General features: G+C 34.7%; 2 protein-coding genes across 10 annotated transcripts; one reads left to right on the top strand and one right to left on the bottom strand.

Annotated features, from left to right (window-relative positions):
• Positions 1-1,472: 1,472 nt before the first annotated feature.
• Positions 1,473-5,439, bottom strand: LOC123673533 (cytochrome c1, heme protein, mitochondrial). Its single transcript, XM_045608077.1, has 6 exons — positions 5,139-5,439; positions 4,865-4,912; positions 4,663-4,811; positions 3,981-4,273; positions 3,350-3,631; positions 1,473-1,742 (listed from the first exon to the last, which is right to left on the bottom strand). Exons 1-6 carry the CDS (start codon positions 5,208-5,210, stop codon positions 1,666-1,668), a joined length of 921 nt encoding a protein of 306 aa, XP_045464033.1. The 5' UTR covers positions 5,211-5,439; the 3' UTR covers positions 1,473-1,665.
• Positions 5,440-5,916: 477 nt separating this feature from the next.
• On the top strand, positions 5,917-19,406 carry LOC123673531 (protein LSM14 homolog B). Of its 9 annotated transcripts, none has more exons than XM_045608072.1 (8): positions 5,917-6,177; positions 7,133-7,471; positions 9,717-9,955; positions 10,095-10,406; positions 12,991-13,292; positions 15,063-15,163; positions 15,221-15,406; positions 18,826-19,406. In XM_045608072.1, exons 1-8 carry the CDS (start codon positions 6,057-6,059, stop codon positions 18,834-18,836), a joined length of 1,611 nt encoding a protein of 536 aa, XP_045464028.1. In that variant the 5' UTR covers positions 5,917-6,056; the 3' UTR covers positions 18,837-19,406. The 9 variants fall into 9 exon arrangements, with proteins under 9 accessions (XP_045464028.1, XP_045464025.1, XP_045464031.1 ...); XM_045608069.1 differs by having other exon boundaries at positions 5,935-6,177; positions 7,133-7,555; XM_045608075.1 differs by lacking the exon at positions 15,221-15,406 and having other exon boundaries at positions 5,935-6,177; positions 7,133-7,555; positions 9,729-9,955.
• Positions 19,407-19,425: the final 19 nt, after the last annotated feature.

Below are 19,425 nucleotides of genomic sequence, written 5' to 3'. Positions count from 1 at the left end.
CATCGTAAGTGTCTTAGCATTATTATTATTATTGTTTCAATAAGAGTAGAGGTACAAATACCTATAAACTCAAACTTAAAAAAAATAACATTCGGAAACTAAATATAACTCAAAACAAAAATTATGGTTTATAATGAGAAAAAAATTAGGACGTATTATTCTCGAGGTTGGGTAATCCATCGGTCATATCCATTCTTGAAGGCGTTGGTGGAGGTTGCATCTACAAGATCACCCGGTAGACTGTTCCATAAGTGGAACACCCTATTTGTGAGGAACTGCTGTCTCTGAGGCGTGCGGAACTGTTCTCTCCTAAGTTTAAGTGAATGGCCCCTAAGGTGGTTGTGGTTTCTGGAAAACAAGCGACGGATATCGTCGCCAAAATGATTGCGAAGGGCTTTGAAGGTAAAAATGATATCGCCTCTTGTTCTCCTGTCTTCAAAGTTTGGCAAACTGAAGAGTTGCAGTCTTTCCTCATAAGAAGGTCTAATGGGTCCATAAGGAAATCGAGTTACCCACCGTTGAACCGACTCCAGAAGAGCTGCGTCCGCTCGAGATGAAGGCCACCACGCTGGTCCTGCATATTCCAGAATAGGTCGCATATAATATTTTATTAGTTTATTGAGCGTAGCGTTGTTACAGCCGTTAAAATATTTTGAAAGAATGAAAGCAGTCTGCTTTGCCTTGCCAGTAATATGCGCAATATGTTTGGACCACGAAAGGTCGGTCGTGACAGTCACGCCAAGGTCACACTGATGCGAAACAGAAGAAAGGGTTTTACCATCAAGACGGTAGTGAAAAGATGGGTTTGTTTTGCCAATGTGTAGAACTGAGCACTTATCAGTATTCAAAGGCAACAACCAATCAGAACACCACTGAACCAACCGGTCTAAATCCTCCTGAAGAGTGCTATACGATGAAAGAGGGTTGTTGTACAACTTCGTGTCATCCGCGAAGAGGATTTTAAAATACGTGGCAGATCGGATGTGTACAGGAGAAAGAGAATGGGCCCAAGAACCGATCCCTGCGGCACGCCTGACCCAACTGTACTGTTGGATGAAGACAAAGCATCACCCACTTTCACACGAAATGTTCTGTTGGATAAAAAAGCTGAAATCCAGCTCAGGAGATTTCCACGAACGCCGAGATGCTCCAACTTCGAAATGAGACGCCTGTGTGGAACCCGGTCAAAGGCTTTAGAAAAGTCAAGATACAGAACGTCCATTCAGCCTTGATAGAGGAAATAATTAAACCATAGGGTGAAATTTGAAGTATTTTGTAACAAACGTAGTAAGAAAATAATGCTTGTCTCAAAAGGGATGATCAGAAAGGAAATTTCCTCACAATAAATATGAACCATATTTTAAATAATCTTTTACTAAAAATCAATAATAACAAATTGATTTTTCAAAACATAAAAAGGAGTAAAAGGTAAATAATAAAGTGGACAGAATAGTGAGGCATTGAAATTATGGTAAAACTTATATAATTTATTGTAACAAATAACGTTGATAAATGACAAATGTTTGGAGCCTATTATAACCTGTTAATGTCAGATTGGTATTTATATACAATATAGAAATGAACAGAATTGGTGAACAGCAGTGTTGAAGTCTTATGAACGTTAATTGTCACACTATATAGTTTAACTGTCCTATTTGGTTGCTTTTACTTCTTGGGCCTGAATTCAATTTTTCTAGTTTTCAAAGTGGCCCACTTGTGTCTTTTCAAATACAACGTAACACCTAAAAAGAAATTATTTGAATTATTCATGAAAATGATTTAAGTCAACTGAAAAATAGATTGATGAAGTACACTGCATAAAAAAATTAACGCACATTATGGAAATCACAAATTTATTCTACAACTGAAGGTGTTCTCAATGATAATTATTTTTATCAGAATTATTATGCATGCATATATTATCCACTTTCAACGTTTTTCTTCAATACAGATGTTTTTTCCCAGCAGGAATAAAAAAAGATGAGATTATCAGATTTTGAATGTATTGGCTCCATTCTGAAATCAGTTGTTCTCGATCAATTCTAGTGATCAATAGTTTTTCTTTGTTTGATTTTCTACACTCGATCACTATGCAATGCGAAACGAGCATTTTGACCCAAGAGGAATGTGCCCAAGCGGTAGTTTTGAGAGAAGAAGGGTGGACATACACAAGTATTGCGGAAAGGTTTGGAGTTTCCCATACAAGTGTGTCCAGAATGTTGCAGCAATTCAAGGAGACAGGTATGAATGTCCGAAGACCAAGACAGGGTAGACCACGGGTAACAACTGCATTCAAGAACGTTACTTGAGAGTTTCTTCGTTGAGACAACGGTTTGCAACCGCTCGCCTCCTTCAAAATCAGCTTGAGCAAACTCATGGGGTGCAAATTAGCACAATGAGAAATCGCCTCAGAGAATATGATTTAAGGCCTTGTGTCGCGGCAAGAGGCCCAGCTCTTACCCCAGCCCATTGAAGGGCGCTTTTGGATTTTGCGAGAGAGCATATCCATTGGGAAGAGGCTGATTGGGAAAGAGTTCTTCACAGATGAGTCTAGATTCTGCCTTTACCATTGTGATCGACGTTCCCTTGTATACAGACGTCCACATGAAAGATATGCTCAGTGCAATTTCCTGAATACTACTGGTTTCGGGGGAGGATCGATTATGGTATGGGGTGGAATATCTTTGACTGCTCGCACAGACCTAGCGGTCGTTGATAATGAGCTTTGAATGCTGATAGGTATATAAGGAACATTCTTGAAGAGCATGTAGTGCCATTTGCCCCATACATTGGTGAAAATTTCATTTTTGTGGACGATAATGCCACACCCCATCGTGCTCGCATCGTTCAGGAGTACCTTGAAGAGGTTGAAGTCTCTCGAATGGAATGGCCAGCAAGAAGTCCAGATCTCGATCCGATTGAGCAGGTTTGGGACAACCTCAATAGAAGGCTGAGAAGTTCAGAAAATCATCCCGCTACTCTAAATGACTTAGGAATCCAACCCAGAGAAATCTGGGAAGGATTAAATCAGAACATTTTAAGATCACTCATTTTGAGTATGAACCGTCGTTGCCGAGCTGTAATTAACGCAAGGGGTGGAAATACCAAGTATTAAATCACTTATCAGCATTCCAGTATTTTGAAAATTGTTTATTTCTCTTCTTTCACATAAGATTCGGTGAAATCCTGAAATTTTCTTCCATTTAATGTGTCTCGTTTCGTTCAAAACCTTCCCGAGAGAAAAAGAAAAATAAGTTATAAAGTTAATGTAGAGTTAACTTTCATTAAAATTGAGATTTTCAGAATGTGCGTTAATTTTTTTGCGCAGTGTATGTCCCCAAGTACTTACCAATTAGAATTGACATCATTCCCATCATCTTGATATACATTCTCTTACGATCCTCAAGTTCTGGTTCAGAACACCATTTGAGGAAAGTAGATACATCCTTAGCTAATTGACTAGCACTTGCAGGAGTTCCATCCTCATACTCCACAAGTTCGCTATAAAGTGCTTGAGCCATCGAAATGGCGCCACCTGGGAAATATGGGTTGAAGTACTGTCCTTCACGCAGTGATATACCAGCTGGAGGTTCGCAGTAGCCAGTTAATAATGCAAATATGTAATCTTCACCTGAAACAAAAAGAAATATTGCTTGGGAAACCTATCCTTCTAATTGTTTTGGAGCTGTGGACATTGAAATTTGCCTGGAACTTTTTCCTAGTATATTAAAAAAATAGAAATTATTGAAAGTAACAGATAATTCAACTTCCATGTTGCCAAAGGTAGAGGAAGCTTCGGGATCAACAAAATTTTTGGTCTCCGATTTTAAAATTTCCGCTCTGATTCCGGGCTGATTTTACAAGTGAAGAACGAGGATGCAATACTCCAGAACTCAAAGACTGAATGAAAAGAATTATCACATACACCATAAATCGCTATAATTAATAACAGAACTCTGAAAAATCAACATAACACATACCTCCATGACGGGCCAATGTGATATAACTCAAATCTGGTGGATAAGCTCCGTTGTTTGCAGCACGTGCTGCTTCTTCATTAGGATAAGGGCTGGGGAAGTAATCTGAAAGCTTTCCAGGTCTTTGGAACATGTTTCCGTTTTCATCTGGACCATCAGTGACCATAACTTCAGCAGCTTCAGCTTTTGCTTCGTCTTCAGTGTGAGTCACACCGATTAAGTTACGATAAGCAATATCTTTCATTGAGTGACAGGCAGCGCAAACTTGTTTGTAAACTTCATATCCTCGTCGTAAACTATGAAAAAATTGATCATACGCTCAAAAATTTGTATAGCACTAAAGTAGTTGTTATTAAACAAATCCAAAGATTATAATAAAATTGTTCAGATTTCATCATTTACCAAGTGTATAAAAAGTGAACTCTTGGACATTCAATGTTCAAGGAGCCAGTTAAAAACTTCCAATTATTAAGAGATCAAAAAAAAAAATTGGGAGATCCTGTAAAATCAAACAAATTTGCTCACAATTAAGATGGAAAAAGATTTATTTTCTTTTGAATTACTGATTGCATTATAATGTTTAGGTTTAGCGAGATCAAAGGACCCAACAGGTTTGAAGTGAAATTGAACTAAATATGTTAAGAATTGTAAAATTTCAAAGAATTTTTCAATCTTATATAATTACCTGGAATGATCATAAGATTGAATTATTCCAGCATGACTCCAAGAGTTTTTTGGAGGATGTAATACCAAATCGGTAGCTTTTACAGATTGATCTAAGGCAAAGAGTAGAGCTCCTGCACCTCCAGCCACAACTCCGAAAGCACCCAATAACTGCAACAATATCAATTATAACGGTTTGCACCCAAACAAGAGTTACCACTTACAGCTTTACGACTTTTCGACCATCCTTTTTGTGTGGTTATGGAACTTGTCTAGAAGGTTAAGTTATATAATCAACAAAGTGCTTATATATTTTGAATGTTTCTAACACTACGATAGTATATAATTGAAGTGCTCATAATTAAGTACTTGAAAAATGGACTTATAAAAAATAAATGAAATGGTACAAGGATAGTTTGATTACGAAATGCGACATCCAAAGTTGCTTATAATAAAGAAAAGATACGTTTTTCAATTTAATATCCCAGAGAGCTTTACCTGTTTCAAATTGTATCCAGCATTTGGCTTCAAAAGACCGATTCCACAAATCCTCCCTACTCTTGCAGCCATGTTGACAAATTAGAGATGTATTCTAAGTATGAACTTTCAAATTAATTATGGGTTAGCTGAAGCCGTTGAAATTGTTGTATTGATATTGTATGATTTCTACAATTATTTCTTATTAGAAATACATCACTTTTAGAAAAGGGGTAGTTTGGATATTTTGACAGTTTACGTAATTCAACCTCTGCTCTGTCCTATGCTATCTCTACACGACATAAGTAACAAGTTTTTTATTTCATTGGACCGACTGCTGCATATTCTATGATGGATTTATAACGTTATTTGCCAGATTTCAGATATGAAATGAATGTGATAGAGTTTCTGTTTTTTAAACATTTAAGGAATTGCTATTTGAAGATTTTTATTGAATTAGTTTGTTTCACAGGATATATATCAACATTAAAATTAGTCAAATAGTTTTAGATAATTATGTTGTGAATATTCTCAATACTGTAATATATAATTTTTTCATGCTTCTGATTCAATTGAATTTTAAAGTCAACTCTCTAGTTGGGAGGAGTCTACAATTTCAAATAAAATAAAATGTTTCTTATATCAACGGATTGAACGAATTAAAAAACTTTAAATGACAAATATTATTGGGACTCATCTAATTATTTAAAATATGTTCTAACTAATAATTAATTTAATACTTTGATCCCATCGACTGTCCATCGAGGTAAATATAATTTTCTATGATGTGAATCAGAGTTTGCGCTTTATTTTTGTCATTTGTGCCAGCTGTTATGATAACGCCATTCAGCGGTAGATTTCTAAAAGGATTCTTGTGTAGTGGTGAATTTGAATCAATTAACATCCTGTTCATCTACAATCTATTATAGATAAATCAGGATGAGTACGGGAATGCCGGAGCTGGGCTCCAAAATAAGTCTAATATCTAAGGCAGATATTAGATATGAGGGACGTTTATTTACTGTTGACCCCCAAGAATGTACTATAGCTTTATCTTCCGGTAAGAATGTCACTTTTATCTCTTCAGAAAGTTTGCTATTTTTATTTCTGATTTTCTCAATTACTGATTCTAATACAGAGAATAAAATTGAACTATCTTTAGAAATCTTATTTTTTTTGGTTTATAAACACTTATACGAAGGTTACGTTTTTGTCAGTTTCATTTTGTATTATATAGCATTTTCATGATTTGTATTGATAAAGCTTTTTTTGATATTCGGTAATATTCTATTTTCGTTAGGTTACGTATCGTTACCTTAAAGCTTTTTCAGAAAAATTGAAAATTTTCAGTAACGTCATCTTAGTAATCAAATATGTTTCATAAAATGACATAATTTTTGGAATAAATTGGCCATTAAATTGATATATCAAACCTGAAAAACTTTGAGCATATCGTACACTTTCCAGATGTTAGATAATGAAAGTTTTTTTTTAAATGACCGTGTTCCTGAATGTTTATATGTTTTTTTCTCAGCAAATCGGTGATTTCTTTGACACAATTTCAATTCACTCTTATATTTTGAAAATTTGGTTTGCTTGAATACTGTTTATAAAAATAAAAGGGTCAGTTACAGTTATAAATTAATTAATTTGACACTTTGGAGGTTTGCTTCTTCAAAACTTGTTTAATATAATGAAGTAGAAATTGTTTTCTTTGGAAGTAGATTCTATCAGTATGCAATTAGACTATTCTGATATTCAAGGGTTATTGTTTGAATTTTTGAACCATTGTTCTTATAAGAAAACTCATGATATGAAAATTATTCATCATTGATTGCATTTTAATATAGCTTATATTGAAAAATGCAGGATGTTTATATAAAATGAGTTCACTTCTGTTCCCAATCTTTGTGATTGAAATCTTGATATTACAAAGGTTTGCATTATGCATTTTTATTTGAAGATTAAATGTTATGTTTTTCAGTTATTATCACAATTTATTTTGTTATTTTTAGTGAGGTCTTTTGGAACTGAAGAAAGGGAGACATCATGTCCTATTCCAGCACAGAATCAAGTATACGATTACATTTTATTCCGTGGGTCAGACATCAAAGATATAAGGGTGCTTAACAGTGTTCCACCACAAGCTCTCAATGATCCTGCTATAATGCAGCTCTCGGTACCTCCATCATTAGGTCATCAGCAGTTTGGGGGACACCCTGTTGTTGGACACATGTCTGTTCCATCGATGGCACAATATGGAGGAGCATTCGGAGGTATGGGAATAGGTACCATGCCCAGTGGTTTAGCTCCTGGCATGGGTGTACCTAATAGAGGCTTATCAAGTAAACAAAGTGAGTTGATCATGCCAGGTTCTACTACTGAATGTGTCAATGTAATTTCTCCACACGTTGAACCCATCAGGCCCACTACAAATGGTAAAATAAAACAAAACAATTTATTTGCTTGCTTGGAATGCCGTATCATCGTAGATCCATTAATTAGATGCAACTTAGATCCATATTCATCATCATTCATAAGTAGTAGTTGTCTTCATTAGTAGTGACAATGAGGGTATCTTTTGATGCATGCTTCTGCAGTTGAAAATCATCTTATTGTTGGATAGTTTAAACTTTTTATGAATGGTTCATTTATATTCACTTGCATAGATTTTTTTTACTATAACATTTCTAGGAATAATATCAAGTTGAACATTAACTAATGAAGCTTAAATTGTCTATTTAGAGCATTTTTTTCGAATTAGGAATCATCTGCTTAAAGACATGATGAGCAGACACTGAAACTATTACAATAATTGACAGTTTTACATACTAAATACTAATGAATGAAAACAATCTTATACAAGATGATATCTTTATGCTACAACCAACCATTTTCGATCTAAGTCATCATCAGCGTTCTCCATCCAGAAATAATATCACATGCACACAGTCGAAAGAATATTTTGACTGCATTTTTGTAAATTTTGAATTGCTATTCAATTATTTGGCTGCTCTTTCTGCATTGGTACATATCTGCTCGCACCCTGATGATTTAGGTAGAAAGCGCTTGGTTCTCACATAATTATATTACACAATGAAGTACTATTTGTTTCATTTATTACAGTAATGTTGTGTAAAACATGTTTGATCATCTATACACTTCGAAAGAATTTGGGGAACGGATAAAATCTCATGTTTCTAGTTAATTTTCTCTTGAACCCTTTGCTCATTTTAGCAATTTTTTTTTTAATTGTTGCTTGATTCCTCGGGAAAATACCTGTTCAGATGCCATTCCTCCTTTTTTGTAATAATCATCGGTGAACAAAGAAAATGAAAAGTAAGGTATTATTCGGAACACTTTGCGGAGGGATTCTTTGACAGACAAGAATGTTACAAACTCAGATGTTGCCTAAATTTTTTCTCAACATTTCCTCTTTTCATTTTTTTGCAATATCTCAATTGTTAGTGAAATCCACTAGATACGGTTCTGGTGATTATTGAAAATGATGACATACCAAATTCCTAAAATGACAAAAATCAATAAACAACCATAAGAAAATTCAAAATATCCAATACTGTACAAATTGAGTTAATGGTTAACAAATTGAATAACTAATTTAACATAAACATAATAAATAACATGATTAACATTAACATAAACATCAGTGCCTTATAAGGCAATGATGAGGAAAAATTTGATTTAAAAAAAAAAAAAAATCCGAAACGTTGATTTGTCTTCATGTTTATCTAGTTATTGAAATTTTTAACTGTTTACTCAATATACAGTTTTAGATATTTTGAATTTTTTATAGTTGGTAATTATTTGGTTAATATTTTGTCATTTTGGGAATTGTATTTCAAGACAAAAATCGTAAATATCATAAAGATTATCATTGTCACAATTTTTGATAATTATATGGTATTCACTTTAGTTGTTATAAACTCCAATTAATATTGTATACAATAATGCTGCTAATGCTGCTAACAGATGTGCAGACTTGCATTAAGGTCTGTCAGATCAATTTCAGTTAGTTACTGAAACATTTATTATTCATAATGACGGTTATTCCTAATTGAAACTGTTAATGATATAACACCATAGACTTTATATTTGAAAAAGTGTTTTTCTAGTAAATATGAAGTAGATAGATGATAGAGAACCATATGATCTGATTTATATGATCCAACTTTAATCAGATTTGGAGAGAAATATTTCCATTGCATGTTATTTCCACAGGAGTAGAATTGAAAACATCAACAGCTCCAAACATTGGCGAATTCTGTCCGATACATGTTCTTTCTTTTACATAGTTTTTTCTCATATCACTTTTACTTCTGACGTTATAATCAGGCTTTTCATGAACTATGCATGAAGTGGCTTGTGTTCTTGATAAATTATTCTTCATTTTGTAAACTTTAAAAAAATATGTGTACCACTGAAAAACTCACCTTATAATATTAAATGCATGTTATTCTTCATAATTACTAACATTTGTAATGGTTGTAATTCTTTGGTGGCAGTTTGCAATATCTTTTCAACTTATAACAATTAGTATTACACCCAGTTGACGTTCTTCTAGAAGTCTCAGTGTTATAGATGCATTTTTAGATAACATAATTGGAGCCTCCAGAAGTACAACACCAGTCAGTTTACATTCTCATAAGTCATCAGGTGTTGACCAAAGTGTACAAACGGGAAATTCCTCTAAGAAAGACGATAAAAAAGGTTCAATGCAGGGTCAAAATCAACAAAGGAACGATTCTAGAAGGAGAGGTTCAAGGTCACAAGATAGGAAGGATACTAGGGGTCAATCTTTAGGAACTGGCGATGGGCAGGTACGTTTAATTTTGAAAAAATATTCAGTTTATCTTAATTTATCAATTATTGTGTTGAGTTGTAAATGAAAAATCATGTCCTGAATGAAATCAGGGGAACAGAGGAGTCTATAATATTCATTTTATACGATTTCTTCAGGATCAATCACAGAATCGTCAGCAATACAATAGGGGTATTAGGAACCAGAATTACCAAAATTATGGCTATCAACCCAGAGATCAGGGTATGAACCAGAGGGGTGGTTGGATTCAAAGAGGACCCCCAAGACCACGTGGTGGCAATAGGCCGAGAGGAGGACAGGGTGGCTACCGACCTATGAATCAGAATCAAGGTGGACTGAATCCCAATCAACAGGGTGGTAGGAAGAAGAACACACTCAAATTTGACAATGATTATGATTTCGACAAAGCGAATACAGAATTCGAAGAATTACGAAGTCAGTTGTCAAAAGTAAGTAATTCAAGTTTTAACTTTTCTGATAAATGAATCTGCCGGCCTGTCTCTCTTTCCAGTTAGGGAATAAGTAGTTGTAATGGACATGCAGTTCTGAACGATTCCTGAACCAAGATAATTTTTGATAGTTCCAAACTAATTTTCAGATTACCAATTCAATTTTATCGTCATTATAGCATTTACTATATACATTAATGAAACCGGATTTTTTGAAACAATGAAAAATATTCAAAACTATTTGAATAGACGGAATTTGTTGAGCAGTATAAGCAAAAACAATTCTCCCAATCACATCATCCGTGATATCAGCTGTCAAAAATCATTTAATATTAAGAGGGAACACCACCATGTGACATTCTTGTAATCTGGCAATATTTTCCAAGAGGACAAGAGACAAAAATAATGTGCAGTGTTGACAGAATGATTGAATGATCAGTAAAAGTAAAGTAAAAGTTTTTCCAACTTTTGTCAAAAACAAGTTCTTCACAAGTCTTTTTATAAATTTTCACAAAATTAGAGTTTTGCCTCTTTTGTAATGATTTTCGAAAACATATCAGTGTATTATAGGAATACAATGAGCATTGGCTCGTCGGATGTAAATCGGCCTTTAGAATAACTGTTCATGTTGATCCTTGGAGCTGGCGCTCCATTAATGTATAAAGTTATTATTCTTGGCTTTTTATTTTGAATCCCAGAAAAAAAATAAGAAATCCAATTTTTTCGTAAACTCATCATTTCTGTGGACGTCCTAAGTTCCATTTTGTTTTTCTAGGTCTCTAAAGGGTTGTTCTATAAGCCTATCTTTTTCTATTAATTCTATATCTATCTTCAGATAATAATAATAGGAGAAAAATTCAATATAGTACTCAGGAATGATTCATCAAAGGGATGGATATATTTACCTTTATCTCCATTCTTTCCAACTTTGGTTTACTTGATTTTACTGACAATATGAATAGTTGGCCGCTGTCAGACTTACCTTCACACTTGCTGCAGCACTTCATGTAGCCATTGAAATCTTAGGGGTCCGCAAATTTCTGATTTTGTTTTGTCTTTATTAGATACCAAGGTTTAATTCGAAAAAATGCTCTATATCAAAATGAAAGATCCAGAATATTTTCAAAATTACATTATGAAATGTTTTTCACTTATACAAAAATTAAATAATTCAGCAGACTCAACAGTTGTGGAACAGTTGTCATAGGCTGCGTTCAGCGGAAAGAGCAGTTGCAAATGTGATCACTGAGCGCTCACAGATCCTAAAGTGATCAGAGAGCGGTTTTCTGAACGGTTAGCAAATACCTAACCTCTAAACCTCTGTTTTGACAGTTCTCACAACGTGTTGAGCTTAGTGAGCGTAATTCAAAGCCGCTCAGAAAAATGGCGTCCGCTCACTAAACATGTTGAGTATGCGCTCACTGATCAGATTCGTTCAGCGAAAATTCTTCCAACTGTTTTACAACTGTTGTGTCCGCTGAACGCAGCCAATATATACAGGGTGTTTCCTAAACAGGCGGCAAAAATTCAGGGGGTTGTTCCTTGGACTATTCTAAGAATATTTTGTCCTTTGATGATTTTTTAAAAACCTATTTGTTTCGAAGATATAGGGGAAACAAAATTTCAGATAATAACATTTTATTATGAAAAATTACATGAAAATTCAACTCAACCTACAAAAACTGTTGAAAATGACCACCTCTAGCCAGCATACAAGCATCCAATATTCTCCTCATTGACTGCCGAACCCTTTCAAATTGCTAATACATCACAAAACGAATTCAAATGAAAACCGTGTTTAATCTGTATTCCTTTAACATCTGCACTTATCAATTTTTAGTCAAAAAACTGGCCGTTTTTAGTAATTGGAATGTTGTTAAACAAATTTAAAAATAAATTGTACCTACTTAGTAAACACAGTGCGGTACGCATTTTTATTTAAACTATTATTAATTTTAAAAATATGAAAAATGTTGTTCGCCCTGTATCTTCGAAACAAGGAGGTTTTTCTAAAATCATCCAAGGACAAAACATGCTTAAAATAGTCCAAGGAACAACCCCCTGAATTTTTGCCGCATGTTTAGGAAACACCCTGTATATTAATATAACTGACATTAGTGACAGTTGTGACAGTGATTTTGGGATGAAATTTAAATTTCAAATATAGTAATAATGCAAACTGATAGGTATATTGACATTCTGAAATGTTACTCTGAATAAAATTCCCATATATTGAAGAAAAAAATAGTAATAATACCGAAAGAAAACTTGGAAATAAAAATCAATATAATAACAGAAAATTGTCTCTCATCATAACATAACCTTCAAGAAGGACCCACAGATTACCGAACCTATTGCTTACGCTCCCGATCTTTCTGTTGAAAGCGCACGATGACTTTCCATCTTTTTTCTTCGATATAGATTATAGGGCATATTTTCGAATAAAACTTATGATGTACAGTCTCTCGCTATTTATTTTTAACATATAATTTAAATGAAAATTTCATAGAGTTCATAGAATTAATTTGAATAAATTAATGTTGTTGTTTCTAAATAAATATATATACATATTTTCTTTTTTCAGTTGAAAATAGACGAAGCTAGCACTACAGTTCCCCCAAAACCTGAAGTACCTGTCGTCACTACTCCTACCGTCGTCAATGGAGAAAGTGAGAAAAAAGATGATTCTGGTAATGAGACTGGAGCAGGTGAAACGGAGCAAGAAGAAGAACACGAGGTATTTTACGATAAGAAGAAATCCTTCTTTGATAAAATATCATGTGAGGCAGTCGAGAGGGCCAAGGGTAAAACGCAAAGGACGGATTGGCGTCAGGAACGAAAGCTCAATTCGGAAACGTTTGGAGTTGCGGCGACTCGCAGAGGAAAGTAAGTCTTTCAAATTTTTCATTGAGATGAAGGTTTTTTTAGTTAAATAAAAAAAAAATTCAAAAACTCGCTCATTTAAATTAGTATGATTTTTCAAAATACACTGCGCAAAAAAATCAACGCACATTATGGAAATCTCAAATTTATTCCACAACTGAAGGTGTTCTCAATGAAAATTATTTTTATCAGAATTATGCATGCATATGTTATCCACTTTCAACGTTTTTCTTCAATACAGATGTTTTTTCCCAGCAGGAATAAAAAAAGATGAGATTATCAGATTTTGAATGTATTGGCTCCATTCTGAAATCAGTTGTTCTCGGTCAATTCTAGTGATCAATAGTTTTTCTTTCGTTTGATTTTTTGCACTCGATCGCTATGCAACGCGAAACACGCAATTTGACAGAAGACGAATGTGCCCAAGCGGTAGTTTTGCGAGAAGAAGGATGGACATACACAAGAATTGCAGAAAGGTTTGGAGTTTCCCATACAAGTGTGTCCAGAATGTTGCAGCGATTCAAGGAGACAGGTATGAATGTCCGAAGACCAGGACAGGATAGACCACGGTTAACAACTGCCATTCAAGAACGTTACTTGAGAATTTTTTCGTTGAGACAACGGTTTGCAACCGCTCGCCTCCTTCAAAATCAGCTTGAGCAAACTCATGGGGTGCAAATTAGCACTCAGACAATAAGAAATCGCCTCAGAGAATATGATTTAAGGCCTCGTGTCGCGGCAAGAGGCCCAGGTCTTACCCCAGCCCATTGAAGGGCGCGTTTGGATTTTGCGAGAGAGCATATCCTTTGGGAAGAGGCTGATTGCGAAAGAGTTCTCTTCACAGATGAGTCTAGATTCTGCCTCTACCATTGTGATCGAGGTTCCCTTGTATACAGACGTCCATATGAAAGATATGCTCAGTGCAATTTCCTGAATACTACTGGTTTCGGGGGAAGATCGATTATGGTATGAGGTGGAATATCTTTGACTGCTCGCACAGACCTAGTGGTCGTTGTTAATGGAGCTATGAATGCTGATAGGTATATAAGGAACATTCTTGAAGAGCATGTAGTACCATTTGCCCCATACATTGGTGAAAATTCCATTTTTATGGACGATTATGCCAGACCCCATCGTGCGCGCATCGTTCAGGAGTACCTTTAAGAGGTTGAAGTCTCTCGAATGGAATGGCCAGCAAGAAGTCCAGATCTCAATCCGATTGAGCAGGTTTGGGACAACCTCAATAGAAGGCTGAGAAGTTCAGAAAATCAGCCAGCTACTCTTAATGACTTAGGAATCCAACTCAGAGAAATCTGCGAAGGATTAGATCAGAACATTTTAAGATCACTCATTTTGAGTATGAACCGTCGTTGCCGAGCTGTAATTAACGCAAGGGGTGGAAATACCAAGTACTAAATCACTTATCAGCATTCCAGTATTTTGAAAATTGTTTATTTCTCTTCTTTCACATAAGATTCGGTGAAATCCTGAATTTTTCTTCCATTTAATGTGTCTTGTTTCGTTCAAAACCTTCCCGAGAGAACATAAAAAATAAGTTATAAAGTCAATGTAGAGTTAACTTTCATTAAAACTGAGATTTTCAGAATGTGCGTTAATTTTTTTGCGCAGTGTATTTTGAATGAACATTTGAACCGTTGGTAGAAGTGGTAGGTTTTCACCCAGAAAATTTCAAGTATCTAGTTCATTTAGGCAAAATGATAGCCTGCTGCTGCGCAAGTAACTAGATTTGTCATAATTCCTTGATTCTTTCAGTTTCAGAGGGCGTGGTGGTTTCCGAGGAGGTATGGGTTATAGAGGTGGCTTCAGATCGGGATACAGGCCTCAGCAGCAACGGAGGGATCAAGGAGGCCCAGGTAAAGTGACCTATCCGATTTTGCATTACAAGGTACCTTCTCGCACGTCGGTTGTAGAAGACGCTCCTTCTGAAAAAACCACAGTTGTCGATTCGACAGAGACCAAGGTCCAAGAGGTCGAACCACCTAAAGTGGAAGTTCTTGACTTGACCAATTTGATCGAGACGATCGAAACATGTACTGGGCTTGCTGAGGAATCGGCCAACCAAACGAACAACCCGGCCGTTGAAGTTGAAGTCGACGGTATTGAGAAAACATTTTTGTGGGGATAATGAATGTATCGTGGCGTCCCATTTTGTTTCGTTTTTTTTATCCTGTTTGAAAAACTGGAATCAACATTATAATTTTGTGGTATCGGAGCGGTTTTCAAGAATCTAAACTAAATACTAACCATAAGTTTTGGTGGCCCGAAAAAAATATAATAGACAAAGACAACTAGGTTTTTCTATTTCTGTTTCAAGTTGTAAAAGGTTCGTTTGTTTTGATCTCATCTCATTAATAATCTTCTGAAGATATTATTCTAATCAAGAAGATTGCAATTTATTTGTGTACAGTATTAAGAAAAATAACGCTGAAAATCAATATTGGCGATTGAAAATGGTGAGGATTAATTAAAATGTACTGATTGTTCCAGACCCAAATCTTGTGAAGGGTGTTTTTTTTAGAGCTATAGAACTTTAAATTGCAATAAAACAACGATTCATTATTCGATTGACATGAATTTTATTTATCCGCAAGATAATCTTGTGGCATTACATTTTAAATATGATTTCTGGCATATGACCGCCACGGCTGGCTCGGATGTAGTCCAATCTGGACGTCCAATTTTCGATGACATTTTCCAATATTTGTGGCCGTATATCGGCAATAACACGGCAAATGTTGTCTTCTAAATGGTCAAGGGTTTGTGGCTTATCCGCATAGACCAATGACTTTACATAGCCCCACAGAAAGTAGTCGAGCGCTGTTAAATCACAAGATCTTGGAGGCCAATTCACAGGTCCAAAACGTGAAATTAGGCGGTCACCAAATGTGTCTTTTAATAAATCGATTGTGGCACAAGCTGTGTGACATGTTGCGCCGTCTTGTTGGAACCACAGCTCCTGGACATCATGGTTGTTCGATTCAGGAATGAAAAAGTTAGTAATCATGGCTCTATACCGATCACCATTGACTGTAACGTTCTGGCCATCATCGTTTTTGAAGAAGTACGGACCAATGATTCCAACAGCCCATAAAGCGCACCAAACAGTTAGTTTTTCTGGATGTAACGTTTTTCGACATACACTTGAGAATTAGCTTCACTCCAAATGCGGCAGATTTGTTTGTTGACGTAGCCATTCAACCAGAAGTGCGCTTCATCGCTGTACAAAATAAAATTGCACTATTTGCAAGCGTTGTTCAGGCGTGAGTCTATTCATGATGAATTGCCAAACCAAACTGAGAATAAATCACTTGACAGCTGTTAAATCGGTCGCCATCTTGAATAGTAATGCCAACTTGAAGTTATATATACCTCGAAAAAAAAACACACGTTATTATAAGGGAGATTTGTTTAAGTTGAATCGCTCAAAAACTTCAAAATGGAAATATCTTACAAATAAAAGGTTAGGTTGATGGTTTTGAGGGAAAAGACCTGAACTTCTTCCATTTAATTCTCCCTTGTGTTGGTTCAACTTTGGAATTTCAAATGTTGTTTATTGCCGATTTGTCTTCTTCGACAAAATAAAAAAGTTTTGTATTACCAGTTTTTAATGAATCGCCACAGATGGTTCTAAACGACCTTAATATATCCATTACATTAATCATTCACATGAATGTCGGACGTTTTCTGCTGAACTGTTTGTTTTCTGTACATGTACTGTCATTGATCGTTGATCATTGATCATTGATCGAAAATGGCGCAGAACGTTTCCCATTGGTCCAACTAAGATGCATAGAAAACCTGGTGTGTGTACTGTAAAGACAATACTATTTCATATTCCATGCTTGTGACAATCTTCTGTACTCTGTCATTATATTCCATTCATTTCATTGAAAATATAGGAACTGAATTGTACTTTATTGCGAAAGTTTGCAGTGTCTAAAATCAGTATTTCATTTTTGAAAAGCGCCAGGCAGATAGCGGGAATTCGAACAATTCTGAAGAGCGCCACCTTACAGAACTCTGGTTGAGCAAAACACCAAAGCAACAGGTGGACTATCTTGAAAAGTCTGAAACAAAATCGAATCACTGCAAACATCAGGTTTTCTATGCATCTTAGTTCCAACGAATAGTTGGACAATTTACAACTGAAATTTCATGTGAATTATCAATAGGATGGATACATTAAGGTTGATTAAAAAGTAAAATAACTTATTTCCGCTTTATATATTTATTTTCACAACAATTGTTTCGTCATGATAACATGACTTCGTCAGGTGAGCATGGTAACTGAAATAAGTTATTTTACTTTTTAATCATCAAGATGAATTTCCGACAAGTAAAGACTGAGACAATCAAACACTACATTAAGGTTGTTAAGACGGAAAATTCAAACTCTATCTCAGCCAACTTGGACGATTCGTGAAAAATTGTTTGTACAAAACTTTTGCTTTTTTTGCCGTAGAATACTAATTTGCAAAAAATAAAACAGAGGTTCCCTTTTGAAATTCCAAAGTTTGAATGAAATGAAAGAGGTTCTGGCATAAGTGGACTACCCTCTCAAAACCATTAACCATTTATCGGAGAAAATTTCCCGTAAGAAGATTTTTGACCGATTTAACTGGTTTTTATTGTTTACACCTTGCCCTTCTGGAAAATTCGATTCGTCTCGATCAAAGTTTGAATTAACATTTATTCCCTTCTCTCAAACAGGCTGCTGTATGAAAAATGTTGTCCCGTTATAGGCAACCTCCTATTATAATATATATTAATTTGACAAAAAAAGTTATCAAATATGCCAAAAAAAGCTTTTAAAACTCAAATAATTCATTTCTATCATTCTATAATCGAATATGCTGGTTATTTCTAAAGTTTAAACTGATTCATCTCCTATATAGTTAGTACTGAAACAACATTGAATTCTAACCTCAAACAAATGCTACAGTAGGAGCGTAATTAATCAAAGTATTCCTTACAATGAAATCTGTCAATAATATTTTAAAGGGTTTGATGAATATTAAGTGTAAACTATACAAAAATGAACCTTTGTTTAATTAATAATGTTCTGATCATTCATGATTTTAAAAATCGACAATCATATAAATATATTCATCGGAAACTGGTTATTAAATTACACCCCCACGGCTTTTTAAACTTGTCAGAAAACTTATTAACTTTGAAGTTGATTCCAGTATTATATGTTTTATTTGATCTTTACTAACAATAATAAAACAGTTTGGTTTGGCCTTGGCTGATTTTAATATTATTTTGAAACCTCCAGGAGGGATTTTGAATAATATGGTTATGTCTCTGTCTAGTCTTTGGTTCAAAAATGAAATATTGTTTCTTTATAGGCTATTTTTTGGTAGGTGGTTTTTTCAAGGCAAGAATTCAATTTATTATTTCTCAAATTTCTTGTTACCTGTTACATGCATGATACTTACGTTTTGTTTACATAACAAGGAAATGATGATGACATTGCAGCGTATCCTAACTATTCCTTTCGTTTTCGTTTCAGCCAACAATTGATCTGAGGGGAAGAGAAAAATTGCTGACACAGGAAGGATTATTCTAAACTGACTGATTGCAAATCGAAAAATACAATATCAGTAGTTCAGGTATATATTGAGAATTCTGTGATTTCTTGGTACGCAAAATCCATGCAGGGAATATGGATCTTGTTTTAGTATTTCATCAAAATTATGTCCTGGCGTCAGTGTTAAATTATAATTGAAAAAGCGTACCGTAAGTGATAAAACTTTTATTTTATATAAAAAAAAGGCAGAAAATTTAAAAAGAATGTGGTTGTATTAACTGCCAATTAGGAGTAATTATTTCTTTTTTTAATTAAAGTCAAACGAAAGGTTCAGTTAGAACAATTTTTGAGTTTTTCGGAAATGTATGTTTGATTTAATGTGGGTGAAATTATTTTCTGTGGAAAAATTTTGGTTCTAACTGGTTGACCTCAAATTCACAAAATCTGATTGTATTTAAAACATTCGTTGTTATAATATATTGAAATAATAGGTACTGTTAATCATAGACTTTGTAATAATGTAATAAATTTGAATAATTGTGAAATAAAACTTCGTATTAAAATTTTCAATTTTATTGATCC

This window comes from Harmonia axyridis, chromosome 2 (genome assembly GCF_914767665.1).
Source record: "Harmonia axyridis chromosome 2, icHarAxyr1.1, whole genome shotgun sequence".
Lineage (NCBI taxonomy): Eukaryota > Metazoa > Arthropoda > Insecta > Coleoptera > Coccinellidae > Harmonia > Harmonia axyridis.
Note: the sequence above shows the minus strand (reverse complement) of the source record. Positions and strands in the feature narration are given on the sequence as shown.